The sequence below is a fragment of the Mesoplodon mirus genome, assembly GCF_964341445.2.
Source record: "Mesoplodon mirus genome assembly, chromosome: 19".
Taxonomy (NCBI): domain Eukaryota; kingdom Metazoa; phylum Chordata; class Mammalia; order Artiodactyla; family Ziphiidae; genus Mesoplodon; species Mesoplodon mirus.
Window position 1 is genome coordinate 57,451,782 of NC_138995.1, and position 27,503 is coordinate 57,479,284.

Sequence of the window (27,503 nt, forward strand, 5' to 3'; positions counted from 1 at the left end):
AGCACACGGTTACAGACACAGTCACGCCTTTAAGCCATCAATCCTCTGATGTGTCCCTCTTCCTCATCTCAGTTAACAGCATCTACTCAGTTGCTCAAACCCCAACCTGCCATGCCAACCTCGATCTGTCCTTTTCCTTACCAGCTCTCCCCGTGACGTGTGACCCATCAGCAAGTCTGAATCTACTTCTAACGTGATCCCTAATCCTTGCGCTTCTGGCCTCTTCACTGCTACTCCAGCCCAGGCCACCATCTCCGCTGAGAGCCTTCCAGCTACTCTCCAGGATTCCCGTCTTGCCGCCCACGGCCCCCACACCGCAGCTAGAGCTTTGCACAGCCTCCCCTGGTTCCCGTGGCAGAGTCTGTGCTTTGCCACACCGTGGCCTGGAAGCGGGTCTCAGCCTCAGCAGCCTCCTCAGTGTGGCTTCCCACCCCCGCGCCATCCACCTGCCAGCGTCTGCCACTCCCTGTCACCCCCTCGGACTTGGCCCCCTGCTGTACTTTCCTCATGTCGCTTTGTGGTGGACACAAGGTCTGACTCCCCAGTGGCCATTTCTGCTTCCTCTTCTTTTCCTGGCAAATGGGATTCCAGTTTGGATCGGGTGACAACAAATTTGAGGGAACACACTGGTTCTCCCCAGTCCTGGAACTGGGGAGAACCAGGGGGGAACACAACTTATGCTTTTGTCCTGGAGACAAACTTGAGGGTCCGGGATAACGGTGGCCACTTCCCTTTCCACTGCCAGGGATCAGTTTAGAAAGAGCACGGGCTACAGTTCTGGCCGAGGAGACGTGAGGGGCGTTCTGCTGGGCGCTGCTACAAGCCTTCCTCACTTTTAAAAAGGGGAACAAGGAAGGGAGAGAGCTGCTCTCTGCCCTGCACCCTCCGAAGGTTTGGGTGCTCCGCGTACAAGAGGGGATTCTTGCTGCTGCTGCTGCAGCCGACTTGCAGACGCTGGCCACTGCTGGCAGGCCTTGACCTCACCGTGGAGCCACGGGCACCACCACGTGTCCTGAGAGCTTAAACCTACGCTGACTCCTCTGTTATTACGGCCCAAAGCATACGCACTATAGATATCTAAACTCACCTTTTTGCTGCTTTATCACTGCTACCTTCCCGCTCCTAAAATGTAAGCTCTGTGAGGGGAGGGGCCTGTCCCTCCATCACTGTGTCCCCATCACGTGGACTGGGCATTGTCTGGCACAGCTACAGCAGGTGCTTGATAAATGCTGGCTGCATTCATGTATGAGGCTCCTCCAGGGCAGGGACTCAGTCACTGTGGCTTCTGGGAGCGGCAGGGGCTCAAAAGCCTTCGCTGGATCAACAGGCAGGGAAGCCAGAAGACAGCTGCTTAACAACCCAATTTAATAAGACATACAACTCAAAACGTACAAAAACAACCTAACAAAGGAGACCCAACAGGGCTGGAGGTGCCCGTCCCAACTAGCTGCCCACGCAGAGGGCCGATGCCAGCCCCTAGCTCGCCCTCCTCCTCCTACAGTTGGAAGGGCTCCACGGGCCACCTTGCCCTGACGGTGGGATCCACGTGGTCCTGAAGCCGGTGCCACTTCATGTGGGCATTCCGACTCTTGATCTTGCCAAACACCCTGAGGAGGCACCAGAGGACACAGGGGTCAGAGCAGGGGGAGGCGGGTAGCCCTGAGGGGGGCACCCCAGGGGGCTGAGGGCAGGCAGTGTGGGAGCATCCAAGGAAAGGGCGGTACCTCTCACACTCCCGGCAGGGAAAGAAGCCCTGGCCCTTCCTGCTCCCAGGCAGCTCAGGAGTCTGCTTCGAGCTGGTGTTTGGGCTGGAGTTGGGGATGGACTTCCTCCTGTAACTCTCAGTAGTCCTCTGTATTTCGGGGGTTGGACGGTGGCTGGGTTTCCTCCGAGGGCTACGAGTGACCTGCAGAGGGGGCAGAGATGATGAAAGGGTGCTGACCGCCCCACCGCCCTTCTAAGGGAGAAGCAGGTGTCCAGAGCGTCCAGACGTCGCGGGGTGCACCCCCCCCACCGCCACCCAGCTTGGATGGGCACCGGGCATCCAGATCCGTGCTGAACTCCTGAAGCCCTACCCCGAGACCCTCTACCTTCGCTTCTGTCCTGTCTGCTTCATCCAGCTCTCTCTTGACCCTCTTTTCCGGCACTGGGGCTCGGCCGCAGTCAAACTGGACCCTCTTTTTCTGCGTGTAGTAGTACTCGACACACTGGGCTACTGTTTTTGTCTGGACCTAGTGGAGGAAGACAGAAGCCGGCTAAGGACAGTGCCTCAGGAGCAGCAGTGAGTATGGCCTTGACGCCCTAAATCCCCTCCCCATGGGGCCAGCCGCCACTTTTTGAAAGCCCTCCTGAAACGTCTCTCCCCTACGGCTTGGTATGCTCCTCTGCTACGGGGGACAGAGAATCACAAAGTCCTCCTGGGGATGAAGGAGTTCAGAGAGAAGCCACCAGAGTCAACATCATCTAAGCTCTGCACACTCTGAGCAACAAGGCTGGCCCAGGAAGGCTTCTCTCCAGGAAAACGCACACAAAGGTACACACGAGGACGCTCACCGTGACATCACGTGGAGCCACATGTCTACCGACTGGGACTAATTAAAGCAGAGTGTCCTTATGTGGTGGATACCTCATAGCCTTATGCGACAGCTAGGCAGAGCCCTCCAAAAAACTGAAGAGGAAGGAATACTTCCCAACTCAGTACGTAAGTTCAACATTTCTCTGATACCAAAGCCAGACAAAGATATTACAAGGAAACAAGGCTACAGACCAATGTCCCTCATGAACATAGATGAAAAATTTTAAACAAAACTTTAATGAACAGAATCCAACAACATACATACATATATATATATATATATATATATATATATATATATATATATATATATATATATATATATATATAAAGGACAATATACCATGACTAAGTGGAGCTCATCCCAGAAACGTGAAGTTGGTTTAACAATCTAAAATCAATGTAATTCATCATATTAAACTTAAGAAGGAGAAATCATATGAGCATCTTGATAGGTGCAGAAAAAGCATTTGATACAATCCAATGTCCATTCCTGATGTAAACTCTCAGCAAACTAGGAATAGAAGGAACTTCTCTTCAACCTGATAAATGATACCTACAAAACCCCTACAGCTAACGGTGGAGTGGTTTCCCCTCAAATATCATGAACAAGACAAGGATTTCCACTCTCACCACTTCTACTCAATACTGTACTGGTGGTTCTAGAGTGCAAAAAGGCAAGAAAAAAAGTAAAGGCATCCAGGTTGGAAAGGAAGAAATAAAAGTGTCTTTATTTGCAGATGATATGACTGTCTATGTAGAAAATTCAGTGGAATCCACAAAAAAGTTACCAAAACTAGTAAGTTAGTTTGGCAACATTTCAGAACACAAGATCAATATAAAAATCAATTTTATTTCTATACATACTAGCAACAAACCATTGGAAACTGAAATAAAAAAGAACTCTATAACATCATAAAAGACACAAGTACTGGGCTTCCCTGGTGGCACACTGGTTGAAAGTCCGCCTGCCGATGCAAGGGACACGAGTTCGTGCCCCGGTCCTGGAGGATCCCACGTGCCATGGAGCGGCGGGGCCCGTGAGCCATGGCTGCTGGGCCTGCGCGTCCGGAGCCTGTGCTCCGCGGCGGGAGAGGCCACAACGGTGAGAGGCCCGCGTACCGCAAAAAAGAAAAAACCCAACAAAAACAGAAAAATACCAAGCACTTAGGAATAAATCTGACAAAAAGTATGCAACAACCGTACACTAAAAACTTCAAAACATTGCTTAAAAATTAAAGATTGAAATAGAGAGATATACCCTGTTCACGAATCAGAAGACTTAATATTGTTAAGGTAACAACTCTCCCCAGTTGACCTATAGAGTCAAAAACAGTACCAATCAAGTTCCTAGCAGGAATTTTTATTTTGAAATTGACAAGTTATTTCTAAAATTCATAGGGAAATAAAAAGGATCTAGAATACAAAAAATAACTTTGAAAAAGAATAACAAAGTTGAAGGACTAACATTTTCTGATTTCAAGACTTAGAATAAAGCTACAGTAATAAAGACAGTATGGGAATAGCTTAATAAAAGACAAACAGATCAATGGAACAGAATACAGGGTCCAGAAGTAGATGCATATATATATGGCCAACTGATATTTAACAAAGGTACAAAAGCAACTGAGTGGAGAAAGTATGGTCTTTCCAACAAAAGGTATTGGAACAATAAATATCCATATGCAAAAAATGAACTCACCTCGCACCCCATACAAAAATAAACTTACAATGGATCATAAATCTAGAAATAAAACCTAAAACTATAAAACCTCCAGAAGAAAACATAGGGGAAAATCTTTGTGACTTTGGGTTAGGCAAAGATTTCTTAGATACAACACGAGAAGCGCAGTCTATAAAAGAGAAACTAGTAAGTTATGCTTAAGCAAAATTAAAAACTTTTCTTCAAAAGACACTGTTAGGAGACTGACAAATTGCATATTGGGAGAAAATATTTCCAAAGCATGTATCTGGATAAAGGACTGGTGTCCAGAACAAAATAAGAACTCCTACAGCTCAATAAAAACACAGACACTCCAATAAAAACAGAGGCAAAAGATATGAACACACAGCTCACCAGAGAAGGTGCACATAGAGCAAAAAAACACAAAGATGCTCAGCATCATTAGTCATTAGGAAAATGGAGTCAGATGCTACTGTACACTCATTAGAATGGCTAAAATTAAAGAGACTTAGCATACCAAGTGTCGACGAGGGTGTGGAGCAACTGGACCTTTCATAACCTGCTGGTGGGAATGGGAAGTGGTAGAGCCACTTTGGAAAACAGTTTGGCAGTTTCTTAAAAAGTTAAACATACATCTACTATAAGTTACCCTCATTCCCCTCCTAGGTATTTATAATCCCACCCCCATGTCCGCAAAAAAAAAAGAACCCAGTACATGTCCACACAGTGGTATACTCCTCAACAATAAAGGGATGAACTATGGGTACACACGACAACATGGATGAATCTCAAAATCATTAGGTTGAGTGTAAGAAGCCACACAAAGCAGATCACATGCTGTATGATTATTCCATTTATATAAACCTCTAGAAAATGCAAACTCATTTAGAGTGACAGAAAGTAGACAAGAGTTGACTAGGGACCCGGGTGGCAGGAAGGAAGGGTTGCAAAGGGGCAGGAGGGAACTTTTGGGGGTGACAGATATTTTCATTATCTTGATCATGGTGGTGGTCTTACAAGTGTATAAATATGTCAAAAACATTAAATCTTACACTTTGATTATGTGCAATTTTGCGTACATCAAGTTAAAAAAAAGAGCAAAATAATCAGCAGGATATTAAGTATATGATGTCATCCTTCTTTGAGAAAGTGCATATAGGTGTGTAAAATCCGTATGGGCAGTAAATACCTGTCAGGTTATCAATCAGAAGTAGGATTGTGGGGAGGGGTCTGGAGGGCTTTATTTGGAACATGGGATTCATTTCTGTACTGTTTGGGGTTGCTCAAAGCAATGGCATTGTAGTTGTCAACTGTTCACAGCATGAGCAGAGTATCGCCCCTGACAGGCCCTGCAGTTCTAGCGCCTTGGCCGTGTGAAGGAGCCTTGTCTACACCAGCCTGCCATGTTCGCCTTACCATCTTGTGTATCAAGTAGAAGTCCTTCTTGTAGGCACAGAACGCCTTCTTAAAGAGCCTCTTCTCCATGGAGGTCCAGATGTCCGAACCTATTGGAGAAACAGCCAAGAGGAGGAAGGATGTTTCTCCTTCTGGGACCACAGCCACGGCTGAAGTGCAGACTCCCCTCCTTTTTCAGGCAACCGAGCGCCAATTATATGCCAAGATTTCTGCTAAGCCCCTTACTTGCTTTATCTCACACAATCCTCACAAAAACCTTAGCAGGTAGGGGCTATTACCATCCCCACTTGACAGGTGCAGCAACTTGAGGCTTTCTCTGGTTAAGAGACTTGCCAAGGGCAGGCGTGGGCCCCTGGTTGCCTAACTCCAACGCTGGAGTGCTCAGCTGCGGAACCTGAGCCCACCCCAACCTGGCACCCCCCTTCTGGCCAGGAAGAGCCCACGAGGGAACCAGTGGAAAGGGGAAGGTTGGATCCAACTAGAGAACAGCACCCACTGAGTCCCCCAGAGAGGACGGGCCCTTCTGGGAGGGCAGGTGCAGGCCCCAAGAGAACTCCGGGAGGCACATGCAGAGCTTGCCATGGAAACTGACTGGCTCTCAGGGGCCTCAGCCAGGCCAAAACCACGCGGGCAGCCACGCTCGTTACCTGTGTAGTGATAGTTGGCGAGAGGGTGAGTCCTTGGCTTCTGGGGTCCTCTCAGTAAGAGGGTCTCCAGGGCAACCTGGAACGAGAGGAGTGGTGGGCAACTCTCTGAGGGAGGGAAGGTGAGGTGGAGGCCCGCCTTCATTCTTTCATCCATTCAGAAAATATGTGCAGCCCTCCCTAAAGCCACCCCTACCCCAGGGCGACTCAAAGTGTGGTCGGTCTGTGGACTGGCCACCAGCTGTGAACCACTTGGGACACACTGCCTACAGCACTAGGCGGACTGTTGAGTGCAGCTGACGTTACCTTTTTCATAGCAAGATTTACTTGATGACGAAACAGTGTGTGGACTTACTCTGGCACAAGCTCCTTACTTCTTCAGGGAGCAGCATTTGGAGCGGCACTGCCCCCGCCCTACCCCATTTCATGGTCCTCATAGCACTGATCATTACCTATCACTTTTAAAAAATGTATTTCATGTGCTCACTCTCCTAAAATGTAAGCCCTGCAAAGAGAGGGCATTTGTCTGGCTCAACAGCGTAACCCCAGTCAGGACTCGCTATGCAGTTTGCAGGACCCCGCGCAAAATGGAAACACGGGGCCCTGTGCTCAGAAACTATTAAGAATTTCAAGATGGTGGCAGCAGAGCATTCAACCAAGAATGGGCCCCTGAGCTGGCCCCAGCCTGACACCATGACATCACCAGGTATCGGGAGGACCCAGTAAATGTGTGCTGATTACTCTGCTGAGCACCCACCACGTGCCAGCCACTGCCTCTCAGCTTGAGAAAAAGCACCATGTAGCCCTGACTCTTGGGTCTCCAACTCGGGTGACGTGACTTCCTCTCCCACTACACACAGTTGGACTTCTTCATTGTCTAAACTTCAGGATTGTGAGGAGGGTCCTTGGAGGAGGCAGAGGCATTTCTGTTGCATCAGAGGTTTGTATACACCATTTTTAATCCAAAAGTTAATGTTCAGTAAATAAACCAGATTAATGCAGGCCCTGAGTTGGTTCTGCTAGGCCTCCCCAGTGCCGCGCTGAGATGAGGTAACGCTGGAGGAACCCTGGTGCTCTGCTGTCACCCCAGATAAATAACTGATCGAGCCCGTATGTGTGCATTTCCCCTACGTTCAAAAGGACACCACCAGTCCCAAAGCGACCAGGGAGAAGGGTGGGTGGCCAGCCTTTGGTTCTCGTGAGCTGCAAAGCCCCAAGTAGAAGGCACGTGTCTTGCGCCTAGAGCCCCTGGCCCTAAGAGAGCAGGGAGCTTCCCACAGCTCCTCTGAGCCCCCCCTCGCCTGCACCGCACCTGGATGTTGCCCTGGGCTTCATGCAGGCAGTGCAGAGCGAGCTCCAGGTTGGTGCCCCCGCCCGGCATCACGCTGGAGCAGGCCACGTTGCAGAGCTCAGTCACTGTTTCCAGCAGGCAGCCCGGCAGCGGGAAGGAGAGGAGACACAGAGGGTCAGCAAGTGCCAGAGAGAAAACCTCCCCAACAGCACAGATGGGGCCGGGGGCTCCTGTCACCATCTCCCTCACCTCTCTGTTACAAGCAGGCTGAGGGAAGGGAGGGACAAGGAGGACGGGCAGAAACCCTGCTCCTGGCACCTGCTCTGGATGGCCTGGCCAGCTACTGGGTGAGAGGAGAGGTGGGGCAAGGGACTGCAGCACAGCAAAGCAGTCCTGCGCTGAAGGCTAGCTCTGCCCACCCCACCCCCGCCTGGGGATCACTGCTTCTTGGTCAAGGTGAGAACTGGGAGGAGAAACCCCTTGGAGATGGAGGAGGGCCCTCGGGAACCTGGCCCCAAAGTCTCAGCCACCTCTATCCTGCGTCTTCGGGTTGGTCATCACATCTCCCCATGGCTTCCAGACCAGAGTAGCTACATGCTCGTCACTTCCAGCCAGTGATCTGTCCTGGAGCTCTGGGATCTCAGCCTGAAACCGGCTTCCTATGTTGATGTGTCTGAAATGAGGCCACACACACAGACATAAAACACATATGTGTGTGACCAAGATGGGAAATAAAAGAGAGATGTGCGGTGAGCCCTGCTCAGCAGGGCTGTGGAACCCACCCTTTGGCCATCTCTCAGACACAGGGAGTGCTCATCAGCCCAGTAGACACGCGCAGGTACTCCAGAGACCTCTTGAGGGATACTTCCTTCCTTCCTCCAATTTGCTTTATCACCAGATTTCTGGCTTCAGGCGTTTGGGGTCTAGGACAGGGGAGGTATGTGCTGATACCTGGCATTCTTCTGTATCCAAGGTAACATCCAAGCTACAAAAGAGTATCTCACTGCGCCATCACCAATTCTATCTAGAACCCCAGGGTGCTGGGCATTCTGTCCGCAGAGATCCAACTATGGTATGTCTGGACAGAAGGAATAGTGGGGAAACACCTGGAAAAATCCACCACTTCTCTCCTAGAGAGGCTCTGCGTCTAGACCTGACTTTCCCGCGATGAAGGCTCCCTTAAGAAAAACCGACACTGGAATGCAAGGAGGGTAAAAGCATCCCCACATTGGAAGGACCCTCAGGTTCTAAGTCTGTTCCAACTTACGGTTCAGTGCTGATCTTTGTGTTGTCCTTCACCACATAGATGCCAAAAGAGCCGTCCATGTGATCTGGAAAACACCCAAAGAAGAGCCTCAAGAAGACTGGCTACAACTGACCCATGAGGCCCTTTCTGCCTGCCTTTCCAGAGCAGCTAAAAGCAGGCTCTTCAAGATTGCATGGTATACACACACTACTGTATATAAAATAGATAATCAACAAGGACCTACTGTATAGCACAGGGAACTATACTCAATGCTCTGTAATAACCTATATGGGAAAAGAATCTAAAAAAGAATAGATATGTGAATATGTATAACAAAATCACTTTGCTGTATACCTGAAACTAACACATTGTAAATCAACTCTAATCCAATATAAAATTGAAAATTACAAAAAAAAGATTGCATGGTATGGAGTTTCCTCAAAAATTAAAAGTAGAACTACCATATCATGCAGCAAACCCACTTCTGGGTATTCATCCAAAAGAACTGCAGTCAAGACCTCAAAAAGATATCTGAACTCCCATGTTCACTCCAGCACTATTCATAATAGCCAAGATGTGGAAACAACCTAAATGTCCACTGACAGATGAGCACATAAAGGAAACGTGACATAAACATACAATGAAATACCATTTAGCCTTAAAAGGAAATTCTGCAATATGCAACAACATGGATGACCATTGAGGACATTATACTAAGTGACATAAGCCAGTCACAGAAAGAGAAATACTGCATGACTCCACTTATATAACGTATCTAAAGTAGTTGAATTCATATTGATAGAATCAAAGAGTGGAATAGGGGTTACCAGGGGTTGGGGGAGTGGGAAACGGGAGGTTACTAATCAATGGGCATAAAGTTTCAATTAATCAAGCTCTAGAAATCTGCTGTATAACATTGTACCTATAGTCAACAATACTGTATTGCACACTTAAATATTTGTTAAAAGGGTAGATCACAGATTACCTGTTCACATCACAATAAAATAAAATAAAAAGATTGCATGGAAGGGGGATAAGACTTCTGAAAAAGTAGAGTAAGGAACTTGGCAAAAGAACAAATTTACTGACAAAAATCATTAAAAAAAAAAAAAGAACAGTAAGCTAAAGTCTCTGCAAGTTGTCCTAAAGGCATACAGCATTTTAAGAAATACTCATTCAAGAAAATCTACTAAATCTTGGTAAGAACAGTGAGAGTCTGTGGCACTGGAGCCATGGCCCACTCCCTTACCCACCTAGCCCCCAGCTCTTTGTAATGGAAGCTCTACCCAGGTAGGTGCAGCCAAGGAGATGGGGGCTTCTTCTTCCCCTGGCTCCCATGCTTAAAGAATTAAAGTAAGATAAAATAAAAATTTCTCATCAAAGAGAAAATGCCATCAAGAGATGGAAATTATTTTTTAAAAAGAAACAAATGTGGACTTCCCTGGCGGTCCAGGAGTTAAGACTCCGCGTTTCCACTGCAGGGGGCATGGGTTTGATCCCTAGTCGAGGAACTAAGATCCTGCATGCTGTGCGATGCAGCCGAAAAAAAAAAAAAGAGAACCAAATGGAAATAATTCAGGGGTTAAAAAAGTACAATAACCAAAATAAGGCTCAACTGTAGATCTGAACTGGCAGAAGAAACGATCAGCAAACCTGAAGATAGAACAATGGAGACTATGAAATCTGAAGAACAGAGAGAAAAAAATATAGGAAAGTGAAGAGAGCCTCAGAGAAATGTGAGATGTCATTAAATGCAACAATATATATGTAGTGGGAGTATCAGAAAGAGGGGAGAAAGGGACAGAATATTTAAAGTATTAATGGCTGAAAATTTCCCAAAGTGGATGAAAAACAATATGTATATCCAGCAAACTCTACAAACTCCAAGAAAGATTAAACACAAAGAGCTCTACATCCAGACATAACATAGGCAAAATGTGGAAAGCAAAAATAAAGATAAGATCTTGAAAGCAAAAAGGGAAAAACAATTTGTTACATACAAGGGCACCACAGTAAGATTAACAGCTAACTTCTTAACAAAACGATGTAGGTTAGAAGGCAATGGGATAATATATTCAAATTACTGAGAGTAAAAAAGTGTTAACCAAGTATCTTATATTCAGCAAAGTATCTTGAAAAAATGAAGGTAAAATAAAGACACTCCCAGATAAATAAAAACTGAGGATACCTGTTGCTGGCAGACCTGTCTTACAAGAAATATTAAAGGTGAAATGTTATTCAGCCCTACAAAAAGGAACAAAGTACTGATACGTACTGCAACGTGGATGAAACCTAAAAACATCATGCTAACTAAAAGAAGGCATTCATAAAGGACCACATACTGTATGATTCCTCTCCTATGAAATATGCAGAATAGCCAAATCGATTGAGACAAAGTAGATTAGTCGTTACCCATGGCTGGGGATGGGGAGGATGGAAAGGAGGGACTGCTAATAAGTACAGGGCTTCTTTTGGGGATGATGAAAATTTCTGAAAACTGATGGTAGTGATGGTTGCACAGCTCTGTGAATATACTAAAAACCACTGAATTCTATACTTTAAAGGGATGAATTGCATGGTATGTGAATTATACATCCCTAATAAAAATAGATACTAAAGAAAGTTCTTCAGACTGAAAGCAAATGACATCAGATGGTAACTTGAATCCAAACCAAAAAAAGCGAAGCGCTAGTAAATATGGGTAACTATAAAAATCAGTATGATTACATATTTCTTTTCTTTTCTTAAGTGCCTTAAAAAATAACTGCATAAAACAATATGTATTGTGGGCCTCTAACATATAGAAATATAATATATGTGACAGTAACTGCACAAGGAGCACAGCTGCATTGGAGTAAAGGAATATCACCTCAGACAGTAACTCAAATCCACAAGAATAGATGAAGAGATCAGAAATGGTCAGTAAGAAGGTTAATATAACAACCTCTATAAATCATGCTTGCTTTCCTTTATCCGCTCAGTGTTTTTACACGAAATAAAAGTATATAAAGCAAGAAACATGACCAGTAAGGTATTACTGGGTCTCTCACGTATAATAGCAAAAGAGTTAGAAGGAAGAGAGCTAGATAGGAGCAGTGTTTCTATATTTCATTGTTAGTGAGTTATTACACATCCTAACAGATTCTGATAAGACATATATTTTAAGTCCTAGAGCAACCACTAAGAAATGACTAAGAAAAAGTGAAAAAATAACGGAATGAAAATGTTACACTAGAAAATACTCACTTAATACAAAAGAGAGCAGGAAAGGAGGAACAGAGGGAGAAAAAGACATGTAACATATAGAAAATAAAAAGCAAACTGGCAGATGTAAATCCAACCATATCAATATAACATTAAACAAGAATGGATTAAACAAACCAATCAAAAGGCAGAGTTTGTAAGACTGGATAAAAAACACAGGATCCAACTAATGGTGTCTAGAGGTAAGATGCTTTATTTTCAAAGACACAAATAGGCTGAAAGTAAAAGAAGAGAAAAATATATACCAAGCAAACAACAACCAAAAAAGAGAATGGAATGGCTATACTAATGTCAGGCACATTAGACTTTAAAACAAAACAATATTACTGAGATAATGATAAAATTATTGTAATAACGACAAATGATGTCACAATCACATCATAATGATAAAAGGTCAAGCCGTGAGGAAGATGTGACAATTACAAACATATACACACCTAAAAACAGACCTCCAAAATACACAAAGCAACAAACGACAGAACTGAAGGATGAAATAAACCATTAAAAAATAATAGTTGGAGGGCTTCCCTGGTGGCGCAATGGTTGAGAGTCCGCCTGCCGATGCAGGGGACGCGGGTTCGTGCCCCGGTATGGGAAGATCCCACACGCCGCGGAGTGGCTGGGCCCGTGAGCCATGGCCGCTGAGCCTGCGCGTCCGGAGCCTGTGCTCCGCAACGGGAGAGGCCACAACAGTGAGAGGCCCACGTATCGCAAAAAAAGAAAAAAAAAATAATAATAATAGTTGGAGATTTCAATACTTTCAACAGTGGATAGGGCAACTAGGCAGAAGATCAACAAGGAAATTGAAACTAACTAGACAAAACAGACAAAATACAGCATTCCACCAAACGTCAGTAGGATACATTCTTCTCAAATTCACATGGAACATTCTTCAAGACAGACCGGATTCTAGCCCATATAACATGCCTCAATAAATTTTAAATTTTAAAATAAATTTAAGGGAATTCCCTGGCGGTCCAGTCATTAGGACTCCACGCTTCCGCTGCAGGGGGCATGGGTTCGATCCCTGGTGGGGGAACTAAGATCCTGCAAACTGCACAGCACAGCCAAAAAAATAAAAATAAATTAAATAAATTAAACTTAAAAAGAAACAAAGTATGTTCTCTGACCACAAGAGAATTAGATTACAAATCAATAAAAGGCAGCAATTTGGAAAATTCACAAATATGTGAAAATTAAGCAACACACTTTTTAATAATCAGTGTATTAAACAAGAAGTGGAATGATTAATTAGAAAATACTTTAGCTGAATGAATATAAAAACACAACATACTAAAACTTACAAAATGTAGCTAAAGCAATGTTCAGAAGGAAATCTATAGCTGTAAAATGTCTGTATTAAAAAAGAAGAAAAATCACAGATGGTCAACTGATTTTCCACAAAGGTAGCAAGACAGGGCTTCCCTGGTGGCACAGTGGTTGAGAGTCTGCCTGCCGATGCAGGGGATATAGGTTCGTGCCCGAGTCTGGGAAGATCCAACATGCCGCAGAGCGGCTGGGCCCGTGAGCCATGGCCACTGAGCCTGCGCGTCCGGAGCCTGTGCTCCGCAACGGGCGAGGCCACAAACAGTGAGAGGCCCATGTACCACAAAACAAACAAACAAACAACCCACAATGAGCTACCACTTTACACCCACTAGGATGGGTGTAATAAAAAAGACAGCTAAGAAGTGTTAGCAAGGATGTGGAGAAACTGGAACTTTCATACAATGCTGGTGGAAATTTAAAATGACCCGGTCATTTTGGAAAACAGTCTGGCAGTAACTTAAGCGGTTAGACATAGTTACCCTTTGACCCAGCAATTCCACTCTGAGTTATATACGCAAGAGAAATGAAGACTTATGTCCAACAAAAACTTATACATAAATGTTCTTAACAGAACTATTTGCAATAGCCAAAGGACGAAAACAACCCAAATGCTCGTCAACTGATGAATGGATAATTAAAATGTTGTCTATCCAGAGAATGGAATATCATTCACCCATAAAAAGAAATGAAGCACTGATGCATGGTACAACATGGATGAACCTTGACAACATTATTCTAAGTGAACAAACTAGACACAGAATGTCACGTATTGTATGATTCCAATTATATGAAATGTCCAGAATAGGGAGACCCATAGAAAAAGTAGGTTGGTAGACTGGGGGTTGCCCAGGGCTGAGGAGTTGGGGGCTACAGGGCCTGTGTGTAACCACTCGTGGATATAATCTTCTGGGGTGATGAAAATGCTCTAGAATTAGATTGTGGGATGTGTGTACAATCCTAAGAATACACTAAAAAATCACTGTACACTTTAAGTGGGTGATTCATATGGCATGTGAATTATATCTCAATAAAGCTGTTTAAACAATTACTCGAAAGGGCAGGCAGAAGGGTGGTTAGGCTAAATGGCGTCTATTTTCTTTCTGGCTACAAAGTTATAAGCACCTAGAAGGCTGCTGGTCCCAGATGGTCCTGGGATAGTTCTGAACAGCAACGGGACCCCCAGACCAGACCCAGGCGAAGGCCAGAGAGAATGGCTGGACCAAATTTTATAGGGGGCGGGGGTCTGGCCCCCCGCAGGCCCATCATGGGGTGATCAAGCTCACTCACCAAGCATGGCGCTGATGAGCCTGTCGGGACAGGCCCGGGCAGATGTGGAACAGAGAGTGTTGAAATACAGCCCAGAGCCCTCCCGGATGGGGCTGAGCATCGGAGGCGGCGTGTAGGGAGGGCACTGGGACAGTCCCTTCAGGAGGCTGTCCACCAGGAACACGGGCGAGCGCAGGCAGCTCTGGCGGCATCCTCCCGGGCCCGGCTCCCCAGACACGGAGGGCGGAGGAGGGATGAGCAGTGCCTTGGGCCGGGGGAGCTTCTTCCGCTTCCTGTGTTGGCTGCTCTCCTTGCTGTCTCTCTCTTTCCCGTCCTTCTCCTGTCCCTGGAGAAGAAGAGACTTCAGAACCACGGGGGTCACCTGAGGCCACTGGCCCCACAGCTCAGACCTCAAGATGGCCTGAGAGTGGGAAAGGGTACTGACCAGCCAGACGCACACCCAGCATGGCCGTGCAAAGAGTCCTCAGCGCAGGAAGCCAGGCAGGGCCACCACGCCTGAGCCAGACTCCAGACCCTAAGCCGGGCGATGTTAGAGGCTGGGGCCTTCTCAGGCACCCACACCTCCCAAGGAGAGGCCCTCACTCAGACCATTTTGGAAACTCACGTCCGTTGTTAAAGTGACTGGCACTTAAAGTGTGGGGGCCAGACGGATGCAACAGCATGACAAAAGGAAAACCTGTCGCCCTCAAAATGACAGCAGCTCCTGGGAGACAAACAGTGGGCTCCATGCACCCCGTACCCGAGTCCAGCATGGACTTCTCCAGGTGGGGTCTTCCAGCACAGGCTGAAGAGACGACGGCTTGACCTTGCTATACTCTCTCTTACCTCCACGCAATCTCCCCTCCTCTCTGCCCATCTTACCCCTCCTCATCCTCCAGCTCTCAGCTGCAACACCCCCTTCCTCAGGCAGGGTCTCTGGTGCCCTCGGGGCTCCCACAGCTCACTCTCCCAGCCCGGCCCGTTCTGGGTCGTCAGTGTCCGGGGATGGGTCTATCTACTCCGCTGGGCTGGGAGCCCCAGGAGACGGGGGCAGGCCTGTTGTGGTCGCTGCAGTGTCCCCAGCCCTGGCCAGCAAAGGGCTAGACACAAAGGAAATTCACTGGAGGTTGCATGGATGAATGAACACGCAAATCAAGCTCTTCTGGAGTCAGGATTTGGGGGCTTTTCTCACAGCTCCCACTGGCAGCTGGAAAGCAGCTGGAAGGAAGTGCACCCACCTTGCTCCCCGGGGGATGGTTCGCTGGAGCCACAGGCACCAACACTGGGACCACCAAAGGGGCAGCAGTCATGTTGTCCAAGGACTTCCTGGCTCCCGGGGAACTCTGCCTGTCCCCTTCCGGCCTCAGCACCTGTCTTCGTGGCTTGCAAAACTCCATGCCACACACCTACACACAGAGCAGAGCCAGCCCTTTAAGAGACACAGTAGGTAGGGAGCAAGGGGCCCCTCCAGAGCAGCACAGCCCTGACTCCCGGCCCCCAGCCGGGCTCCCCGCAGGAGGACGGCTCCATCCTGAGATGAATGGCAGCTTCGCGCCCCTTCACCTGCGGCTCCTTCTTCCCTCGAGGTGACGGCCGCTGGTCGCTGTGAAAACACATGTGGCTGCTCAGCCCTCTCTCTGTATAAAACATCTGGCTGCAATTCTTGCAGACGTAAGTGCTCCTTGGCTCTGCCCAGTCTGTGGGACCACCATTGTGCTGGTTCCTGTGGGGAAGAAAGGGAGAATGGGACTCCGTCCCCAAACACTGATCCTCTGACAGACAGCTTTGGACGAACCCTAAAGAAATGGAGATGATGCCCCCGATTCTCCGTGGCCTGGTGCTCGCCCCTTCAGGAGTGAAGCATCTAGAGCTCGCTCACCCAGGGCCAGCACATCAAAGCCACCAGAGGACTCCCGAGGGGCTTCTGAACTTACCAGCCACCCGCCATGTTCTCCTCCTTCATTGGGTGGGGGAGCCGGTAGATATTTCCACCCTGAAGACGAAAATACATCTGAGCCAACATATCAGAAATGAGATGCAAGAGTGAAAACTATAAGACTTGGAAGAAAACACAGGTATAATTCTTGGTGACCCTGGAGTAAGCAGTGGTTTCTTGGATGACTCCAAAACCAAACAAAAGACATACGTACTGGACTTCATCAAAACTTACAACTTCTGTGCTTCAAAGGACATCATCAAGAAGTGAAAAGACAGAATAAGAGAAAAAAGTTGCAAATCGTGTATCTGATAAGGGACTATGTATATTTATGTATCTGTGATACATAATGAACTCTCACAGCTCAAAAATAAAATCACAACCCAATTTAAAAATGGGCAAAGACTCTGAATAGACACTTATCCAAAGAGGATATACAAATGGCCATTAAAAGATGCTCAGGATTATTAGCCATCGGGGAAATGCAAATTAAACCATAATGAGATTATCATTTCCCACCCACTAAGGTGAACCAACTGGACAATAACAAGTGTTGGTGAGGATGCAGAGAAACTGGAGGCCTCATACACTCTGGGTAGGGATATAAAACAGCACAGCTTTTTGGAAAAGTCTGGCACTTTCTCCAATAGAATTACCCTATAGCCCAGCAATTCCCCTCCAAGGTATTTCCCAAGAGAAATGAAAACATATGTCTAAATAATAATCTGTACACAAGTGTTCATAGCAGCATTATCACAATGACCAAGAAGGGAAAAGAACCCAAATATCTATCAGCTGATGAATGGATAAATAAAATATGGTGTATCCATACAATGGACAAGTTACCAGCGATAAAAAGGACTGAAGTTCTGACCCATGCTACAGCACAGAGGAACTCTGCGAACATCATGTGAAGTGAAAGAAGCAAAAGACACAAAAGGCCACGCAGCGTTATGATTCCAATCACATGAAGTGTCCAGAATGGGCAAATCCATGGAGACAGTAGGTAAATGCATGGTTGCCAGGGGCTGGGAGGGATGGAGAGATTGCGGGTGACAAACAAGGGTGTGGGGTTTCATTTTGCAGTGATGAAAGTGTTTTGGCAAAAGTGGCGATGGGTGCATGACCTCGTATACAGACTAAAAACCACTTATGGTGCATTTCAAAATGGCGAATTAGAAGGCATGTGAATATTAAAGCTGTTAAAAAAAAAAAAGAGAGGAGGAGGTAGCTGTGGTGTGACAGGAAGGATGCTGGACCTCGGAACATCACAAAGAGACGTGGCCGAGCTCTCTGCGCCCAGGACCTCATGGGCACAATGTGGGAGGACCCAAGCTGCTCCACAAGGGCGGACCAGCGCCAGGCCTGCAGCAGGGGCCAAGTTGGACTTGTGGACCTGTGATTCACAACCAGAAAAGACACAGCATTTCATGTACAAATATCAAGGGCAAAGGAGCTCTGCCTTTCATTCTCTGAAGAAATGAAGGAGGCAAATCCAGAAGGAAGTGAAAGGCAGAAAGAAAGCAAATAGAAAAAGTTTAGTGAAGAAACATGATGCAAAGTGTCTCTGACAACTCTAAAGCCCTGCTCTGTTTTTTGTGTGTGTGTTGCAGGGCGGAGGGTGATGGGAGGAACCATCACTCCTCTGGACTTTCATTCCCCCCTCTGTAAACAAACTGCATCTGAGGATTTGCTGAGGTTAAATACAGTGCCTGGACAAGTCAGAAACACGGACTCAGGTAAGGACGAGACTCTGCCTCCCGCATGGTCAGGTCCCGTGAGAGGGCCCTGGTACCTGGATCCTGTTGAGTATCGTCAGCTTGGACTTGGAGTCCCAGGGGGGATCTGCTGGAGGCCCGGCCGACGACGAGAAGGAGGCCATGGCTACCTGGCTTGCAGAAGCCGCACAGCACATATCCATTTTCACCTTCTCCTTCCGGAAGCCTGGAAAGCGCTGGGCCCTGGAGTTGCCAGAGAAGAGCCTGTAGCCTCCGACCTGGGAGCAGGTCGGGCCCTCTTCACCTTTTGTGGCCCCGGAAGCTGTGCCATTCTCAGCCTGGGCCTGCGTCCCTGGGAGGTGGGCTCTGGATGGCTCCTCCCCTCCTAACTGGGTCTGACGCAGGCCCCCGTGGGAGATGTCCCCCATGTACAAGGTCCCTTTCGAGGATCTCAACTGCTTGGTCAGAGAGGAGATGTCTGGCTTCCAAGGAGGGTCCAGGGACGACGCTGTGAGGGCAGGTGGAGCAGCAGCCACTTTTGGTCTTCCCTTTGTGTCCTGCCTCACGCTGCTGGGGGAGGCCTCTGTGGGGAAAGCGGGTGTGGATTTTCTCCTGCGGGCTAGGGATCCCTCTGGATCAGGGTTCACGGGGCCAGCATGGAGAGAGTCAACAGTGGGCGCCATAGGTGGGGGCTGCTGCGGCCACGGCCCCTGCAGTGACTTCGGGGCAACTTGCTTGCCGTCGGGTGTGGGAAGCTGGGAGGAGGAGGCGGCGGCCACCTGATTGTGGGAGAAGATTCGCTGGGACTTGGTGATCATCTGGAACACCTGCATCTGCTCGTGGCTCATCAGAGACTCCTGAGACTTCAGGAACAGCTGCCGGAAGAGCGGCGTGGCATCTGACGGGAGGCCGCTGGACTTCTGGCCCTCCTGGGGGCCAGGCTCACCAGGGTTCTGCCATAAGGAGTCGCAGTTGAACTTGCTCTTCTTGGAAGCCCAGGAGTCGTCTTCCCCGCTGGTGCTGGCATATCTGGGGTCACCCGAGGCCTCCCCCGGTGCCCTCAGGAGCGTTGGAGGGAAGGGCGGTGTGTCATCCAGACCGGTGCCCCGGCTGGATGAGGGCTCCCCCGCAGGGGAGACGCTGCTGAGCCCGGGGCCAGGCTCGGAGCCCTCCCGGGACGGCATTGCAGAGGGCTTGTGGACGACAAACATACTGTTTCCTTTGCTCTTAGGGCAGCCCGACAGGTTTCGGAGCCACTGGAAACTGTGGCTTGATGGCTGGGAACTGGCGGGGACCGTCTGGCCACGGAACAGAGGCAGGCAGGCGGGCAGGGGAGCGCCCTCGGGCCAGCCCTCCAGGGATGATGGGGGCTGGAGCAGCGGCAGCTCCGGCTCGGCTGTGTCGGGGCCGCTGTTCTCCGCTGCCCGCGACTGGACGGCTGTGAACACGTCCGTGGCAGGCTCCTTCCGTGGGGGCCAGGGCTCCTCGGGAACCTCAGTGCCCAGGGCTCCTGGGGCTGCCGGAGTGCTGGCTGGGCCGCAGGAGGAGGACCCTGACGAGCGCAGAGAGGAACAGGCCGTGTTCCTCCCTTTGCCGCTGTCTGAAGGCCCTCCTGGGGCTGGCCCGGGAGAAGGGATCTTCTGGCAGACGATGCTGCTCACGATACAGCGTAGGAGGTCTCGGTTGGGCAAGAGGGAGCTGGGGGATGGGGCTTCCGGGGGCACCAGGGACCACAGGCTCGCGGGTGCGGGCTGGCTGGCCACCTCGTGCGCATGGGGTGAGTTCCCGCAGGGCTCCTCCTCCGGGGGGGCCTCCTTGAGGATGCACAGGCCGTGCTGGACCTCGTAGTGCCGGCGCAGGGAGCGGTAGTCGCAGTAGCTCTTGCTGCAGCCCTGCTCAATGCACACAAAGGGTTTGGTCTTCTGGTGGGTGAGCATGTGCCCGGTCCTGGAATCACATGAGGAGGAAGTTAGCGGGTGTCTCGGCGAGGGTCACCCACTGCAGGAACCCAGGCGTGTCCCCGGGGGCAGCAGCATCGCAACTCAGAAACTGTGCTCAGACCCTATGAGGAAAGACCCCTGCTACGGCCAAAGCCGTCTGGAAGGGGGAGCTCTTGCCCTCACCCCTAAGCAAACCCCTAATCTGAGATTAAAAAAATCAGTGGGAGCCAAGTCAGAGTTCCCCAAAGTGGGTTCCTAAGGAACACCAGTCTCCAGAGTTGCTCCCTGAGGACTTGGGCTCAGCTGGCAAAGAAGTTTGGAAAAAACACTGTTTACTTCTTGGAGGTTCATAGTAGCAAACTGAAAAGCCACAGAGCAGATAAAGAGAGGTCTGTTGAACTTTCCATGTCTCTCAAACTTATTTGCCCACAAAACCATTTTTTTAAATAGACCCTTTTAGCATCCCCGAGAACCAGAGAACCAGAGTTCTGAGAACGCACTTGTGGAAATGCTAACTTGGGGATGATCCTTCCTTGAACAAAGGAGTCTTTGCCTTCCCACAGGAGTCCTCTAGACAGCTACCTGGGAGCCCCACAGCAACAACAATAAAAAGCCAAATGTGCCTATAATTTCTACAAATATAAAAGAATGCAAGTATGTATTATATTTACATCATACTTATACCTGCATTAATATATTATACATATAAACAAATGGGTAAATCACCCTTTGGATCCCAAAAATCCTACTCCGGATGGTTCTAATCAATGGGACCCAGTAAATAATGAAACCCTTTCCCAAACGTGGACCCTTGGCCTCCATCTGAGGGAAGCAGCAGAGAGGGCATCCGGAGACCCACTTTCTAGCCCTAACTGTTACCAGCTTGTGACAGGAGTAAATCATTTCCCATCCTTAATGGGGAGAGGGGAGAGGATACAATGAAAGCGGGATTCATCGAAGCCTCAGTAAAGGCTGGGCGAGCTGTAAAAATGCAAGGGATCGTCCTCTCCCACTTACGAGTCTCTCAGTTTGAAAGTCTGTCTCTCCTCCCTCGGCAGCAAGAAAAGCTTATCATTTCTAAGACATGAAGAACAAACGGAATTCTGCTCCTCTTACACTGAGCTTGCTTTTTAAAGTCAAGTTTTAAAAAAAAATCGAGTTAATAAAAGGGGGAATTAAAAAAGGAAAAAAGAGAGTGAACACTGCATTGCCACGTTCTAGAAACAGGCATTTCAGAACCCCTCACTCCCTGGTGTTATCCCAACATATATTCCTCATGGAGTGCATATCTGTTCTGCTCAGCACCTAAGGGACTCTGAAACTTTCTCTACAGTTAGCCCAACTCCCTCCATGACAAAATTGCCTCTGGAGTGTGTTTTTAAAGCACACGGGTCCTGTCTGCAAATCACAGCAGCGCTCTCCTCACTGGAGTGAATCTGGAGGCTGGGGAGGGCGGGCTGTCCGGGGCAGTGTAGGCCCTGCCCCCCCCAAACACTGGCCGTGGGAGGAGCACAGGTCGCACACACCTGGGACACCCGACGGTGGGGGGCGGTGCAGGTGGATGGGAGGGGATGCAAAAGAACCAGGAACACGCCCAGCCCCCAGCAGCCCCCTGAACAGACGTCCCGACCAGACTCCTACATACAGGTGGTCCTGACGCTTAAAGGCCTTGCTGCAGGTTTTGCACACGTGTCTCCTCTCCTGGCTGTGCGTCAGGTAGTGCTTGCTGAGAGAACTGGCGCTGCTGAACACCTTCCCGCAGAGGCTGCAGTCCAGGAGTGGGTTCTGAGGGGACCTGTGCTGCCGCTTTCCTTTCCTTGTGCTCCCAGACGTGGCCCTGCCTCCTTTGTTAGCCTCTTTGGGCACCTTGAGCACGCCTAGCCCCAGGTCTAGACAGAGGGAGAAAGCACACGTTATGACATCCGGGGACATCGGAGCCCGGGCGGAAGCACTCTACCACCCTCGGACCAACTTCAGCAGCTGAGTCCAACTCAGGGAGTTGGCCGAGAACCCCAACTTCAGCAGCTGCACTCGCAGAGAAGACCAGGCTTAGCACCAGGTGAGGGGGAGAAGGGACCCTGGTCAGGCCACCCCTCCAGGGCAGCACCCAATCTTGAAGCCACACTTGGGGGGTAAGGGAGGGGACAGCAACAGTCTGAGTGCTTCCAGGACAGAGTGACTGGACAGGCAGGACTTCATGACGGTAACATCAACAGCACACTTGCAAGTGCGATCCAGAAATGCACAATGCAAAACCTTAGAAAAGTTTAAGTCCTTTCTCCCAGCCAATTCCACGCTGGGTTTTTAATTAATGAAATTAAGGCAGATCTGTACAAATTAACGGAGATCTTGCAGTGAACTGCAAGCGAGTTAACTGCAGCATTGTTTTTCCTGGTGAAATGTGAGAAACCACCTAATAACTGACACGAGGGCAGGTGGGTGACTGTATTCTGGTCTCAATGGTCTATGGCGCAGGCATTTAAGATACAACTGTAGGAAAATATCCGATGACGTGAAAGGATGTTCATGCCGTACCACTAAGTGCTGTGCCACTTACAAGAGGATTGTTGAAAAACGGAATGATCTAGTCTTTAAAAGGGAAAAATAAATTTGAATACAAACAAACAGAATGGGATTGATTGGTAGTATCATGGATCAACTTAATTTTCCTTTCCCTGTATATCTGAATTTTTCATGTTTCTGTATTCCTTGGGTAAATGATAAAAGGTATTTCCACGAATCACGTCATCAGGGGAACAGGTGAAGAGGCTGGGAACGTCCATGTGGGAGAGGGCGATATCTTCAAGTAGCTGAAGGGCCAGGATGTGGAGGAGGGAGCACATTGCTTGTGTCTTGCTACAAGGGGCAGAGCTAGATTTGATGAATAAAAGGTAAAGGGAGGGACTTCCCTGGTGGCGCAGTGATTAAGAATCCGCCTGCCAATGCAAGGGACATGGGTTCAAGCCCTGGTCCAGGAAGATCCCACATGCTGTGGAGCAGCAAAGCCCGTGCGCCACCAACTACTGAGCCTGCGCTCTAGAGCCCACGAGCCACAACTACTGAAGCCCACACACCCAGAGCCCGTGCTCCGCAAGAGAAGCCACCTCAATGAGAAGCCTGTGAACCGCAATGAAAAGTAGCCCCCGCTTGCCGCAACTAGAGAAAGCCCACATGCAGCAACGAAGACCCAACGCAGCCAAGAATAAATAAATAAATTTATATTAAAAAGATGTATAAAAAAAAGTATAGGGAAGCTGATTTTAAATGACTAGAAACATAAGGATACAAGACCTAAGAACTCTGCAGGCTTGCTGCTGTGTTCCCAGCTCCTGGGATTCCCATTCTTGTACTCGTAGGCACACAGTAACTGTTGGATGGATGAATCCTGGAAGATTTTTCTACCCCTTAAGATGGATTAGACTGCCTCACGGGACAGCAAGTTTAGAAACTGCCCTTCATCTAGGATGCAGCAGAACCTGGACCCAAGAATCCAACAGGTCAGGGCATGGATACTGCACTAAAGGACCCCAAATGCTAATTCTCTGTGGCTGAGATGTAGCTTGAGAGACACAGCAGAAAGGAACCTCGACTCTCATCCCAACTCTGTCTCTGGCCATTTGTCACTTAACCTGTCTGGTCTACATCTTCTTCATATGAAAAGCTGCTGTGTCGAGTGGTCGAAAGATTCTAACAGTTTAAATGAGGGAAAATAGGACTCCCATGTGGGAAAGTCCTTGCCTTGCTAACTTACTTTAAAATGTTCATTAGAGGACTTCCCTGGTGGCACAGTGGATAAGACTCCGCGCTTCCAATGCAGGGGGCCCGGGTTCGATTCCTGGTCAGGGAACTAGATCCCATATGCATGTGGCAACTAAGAGTTCGCATGCCACAACTAAGGAGCCCGCCTGCCGCAACTAACACCTGGTGCAACCAAATAAATAAATAATAATAATTTTTTTTAAAAAAGATGAGTATTTAAAATAAATAAATAAAATAAAGTAAAATAAAATAAAATGCTCTTTAGGACCTCCCTGGTGGCACAGTGGTTAAGAATCCGCCTGCCAATGCAGGGGACACGGGTTCGAGCCCTGGTCCGGGAAGATCCCGTATGCCGCGGAGCAACTAAGCCCGTGCGCGACAACTACTGAGTCTGTACTCTACAGCCCGCGAGCCACAACTACTGAGCCCACGTGCCACAATTACTGAAGCCCGTGCACCTAGAGCCCGTGCTCTGCAATGAGAAGCCACCGCGATGAAGAGCCCGCGCGCCGCCAAGAAGAGTAGCCCCCACTCGCCACAAATAGAGAAAGCCCGCGTGCAGCAACGAAGACCCAACACAGCCTAAATAAATAAACAGAAGTTTTTCTCTAAAAATAAATAAATAAATAAAATGCTTATTAAAGCAACTGTTAAACTAGAAAACAAAATGTGGTTTCAAAAAAATTGGCAGGGGGCCTCCCTGGTGGCACAGTGGTTGAGAGTCCGCCTGCCAATGCAGGGGATACGGGTTCGTGCCCCGGTCTGGGAGGATCCCATATGCCGCGGAGCGGCTGGGCCCGTGAGCCATGGCCGCTGGGCCTGCGCGTCCGGAGCCTGTGCTCCGCAACGGGAGAGGCCACAACAGTGAGAGGCCCGCATACCGAAAAAAAAAAAAAAAAAAAAAAAAAAAAAAAAAAAATTGGCAGGGACACTGAAAAACAGGCACATTGAGTCACTGGCCCAGGAAGCCACTTGCTCTTCCCAGAAAGCATGTGCACAAGCTCTAAAACTGTGTGTGTTCTCCGACCAGCAAGCCTACAGGGAGGAATATGTGCGAAGAACTCATCCAAGAGAAAAGTCAATGGAAAAGTTATTCACAGATCCAGTCTATCAGGCAAGAATGGATTGTCTATCTGACAATACAATGGAATAACCATTACAATGACAACCGAATAGTCTACCTTCGTATAAGAAAGCAGACTCACTAAGTTTTAGAAACTTCAAATGAATTAGACACTTAATACATCTCTGCAAAACCATGTGTACCCTAGTGGCCTCACCTACGTTTTTTAAAAATCCACGTGTGGGAGCCATGGTGGGGATTTTTCTTGTTATTACTTTTCTTTATTTTCTAAGTTTTCTATATAAATATATATTACTTTTCTAATTAAAAAATATAAGCATATCCATTTGTATGAATCTGAATTTAAGTTAGAGAAGTGTAAAGAGTTAAAATTTAACGTTCAGTGGATTTTTTTAAATAAGGTAACCAAAAAAAAAAAATCCTCAAGTTTAAAACAAATTAGGAAAAATTGAACTAGATTAATGCTTTGTAACATTCGCTGGGGGGAACAGACCCATATGAAAATCTGGTGAAATATCACTGTTTCTCTGTCCAGCAAAACGCACACGTACTCACCCTAGTAGCATTTTTAGGTAATTTCTGTGGTTCAGGTTGAGAACCTTAATTACTGTAGCCAGGCCTGGCCCAGCACCTGCAATACCAAGGATGTCCTTGGTTTCTAGGATTTCACATTTAGCCATGGTTCCAACACGGGGACAAGGCTAACGGCTTGTCTACATTGTGTGGAGTGCGGGCCTCGGCAGTCTTTCATTCTAGCGAGTATGCAGGACATTTCTTGAGCTGCTGATCCCAATTAACACTGACATTTGTTCTGCAGGGCTGTTCCGGATGTGGCCTTCCACACGTGTGGTGTGATTATAAATATGAAGGAGCTCGAAGTCAACTCGTCTAAGCAACTTACCCAAGAACCCATGAAGTGGGTTAAAAACAAAAATCAAATTTATCCTATGGCGGAAGTCTGAAGGTAAACCAAAAGGTGATGTAACCAAGGTCTCTGACTGTTCCACTAGTTCTCCCTTTGCTCCTCCGCTGCGGAAGAGAAAGACTTAGAACTGCATCGATGGACTGTGGGAAGGTATTCTAACAGTACTGGTAAAAATCACTACCACCTGTCCAGTGCTTCCCAGCCCGCAAAGTGCTTTTACTTTCATTTCTTCTTTTGCTTCTTACTGCTGGCACTCTGGGGGGGAAGCAGAGTGGGTATTACTGTCCCCCACTTTACAGATGGAGACAATGAGGCGTAGGAAGGTTAGACAGCCAAGGAGCGGGTGGACAGGATACTGGGTCATTCTGGACACGCGAAAGGAGCCTCTGAGATGTGGTGATGGATGGGAAAGTGTCCCATCAACTCAAAGGTCTGTCCACACCACACACGAGATTAGGATACCCCCAAACCTCCAAGTTTCTCAACGTTATTCCCCAGGATCAGTGTTCAGTTCCCTTGACTAGGAAGTTGGGAACAATTTCCAAGTAGGAAAAAAGTGACTGTTCCCTATTTGCCTGTGGAAGAGAAAAATGTTCTTAACCATTCCGGGTACACTCAACCCCTCACCAGCCACAGGAATTCTCAAACAGCCCGCCAGGCCGGGGACCCGGGTGGACAGCCTCACCTTGTAAGGCAGTCTGAGATTCCGGATCTGCATACTCCACCAGCAGCTTCATGGAGTCACTGTCCTTCCCTGAATACACGGACAGGGCATCCAAGTTGTCCTCCAGCATCTCGCTGGGCGCGTCAGGCATCAGGAGGCTGGGGTCCAGGTCCAAGCGCCTCAGGCCGTCGTACAGCAGGTCTCGTGAGCTAGGCCCCAGATCCCGGTTGAGGGTGTCGCTGTATTTGAGCGCCTGGCTCTCGGGAAACGAAGGGAGGTGCATCTCAGATGGAAGGGTGCCCTTGTCCCCCAGGCTGCACTGGTCCATGGCTCTCCACTACCAGGTCTCAGCCAAGAGCTACTCTCTAAACAAGCAAGGCTGTGTAAGGAGTCAGGGAGGAGAGAGCTCTTGGTGGTGTTTATTTCCTGAGAATGAACGAGGAGGAATCACAATTATGAGATGGCAACACACATGGTGGATAGAGCGTGGACTTAGAATTCAAACAGACCTGTATGGGGGTTTGTTCTCGGCCACTTAACAGCCACATGACCTTGGGCAAGTCACTTAAGTTCCATGAGCCCTAGTTTCCTCATCTGTAAACTGAGTGTAAGAGTACCTCCATCATAAGATTGTTGTAAGGAAAAAGCAACCTAAATGTCCATCAACAGAGGAATGGATAAAGAAGATGTGGTACATATATACAATGGAATATTACTCAGCAATAAAAGAGAACAAAATAATGCCATTTGCAGCAACATGGA

The 27,503-nt window shown here is 48.2% G+C and overlaps 1 protein-coding gene and 1 long non-coding RNA gene across 3 annotated transcripts; one reads left to right on the forward strand and one right to left on the reverse strand.

Moving 5' to 3' along the window:
* ZNF541 (zinc finger protein 541) lies at nucleotides 1–27,069 on the reverse strand (the record flags this gene model as incomplete). Of its 2 annotated transcripts, XM_082607098.1 has the most annotated exons (15): nucleotides 1–1,607; nucleotides 1,725–1,906; nucleotides 2,091–2,231; nucleotides 5,676–5,764; nucleotides 6,323–6,398; nucleotides 7,632–7,735; nucleotides 8,141–8,283; nucleotides 8,878–8,941; nucleotides 14,737–15,061; nucleotides 15,954–16,121; nucleotides 16,279–16,438; nucleotides 16,650–16,708; nucleotides 18,447–20,316; nucleotides 21,955–22,198; nucleotides 26,763–27,069. In XM_082607098.1, 15 exons carry the CDS (start codon nucleotides 27,067–27,069, stop codon nucleotides 1,496–1,498), a joined length of 4,044 nt encoding a protein of 1,347 aa, XP_082463224.1. In that variant the 3' UTR covers nucleotides 1–1,495. The 2 variants fall into 2 exon arrangements, with proteins under 2 accessions (XP_082463224.1, XP_082463225.1); XM_082607099.1 differs by lacking the exon at nucleotides 15,954–16,121.
* Nucleotides 8,896–12,441, forward strand: LOC309795062. Its single transcript, XR_014292210.1, has 2 exons — nucleotides 8,896–10,287; nucleotides 12,053–12,441. It is a non-coding gene; the product is annotated as an uncharacterized lncRNA (long non-coding RNA).
* Nucleotides 27,070–27,503: the final 434 nt, after the last annotated feature.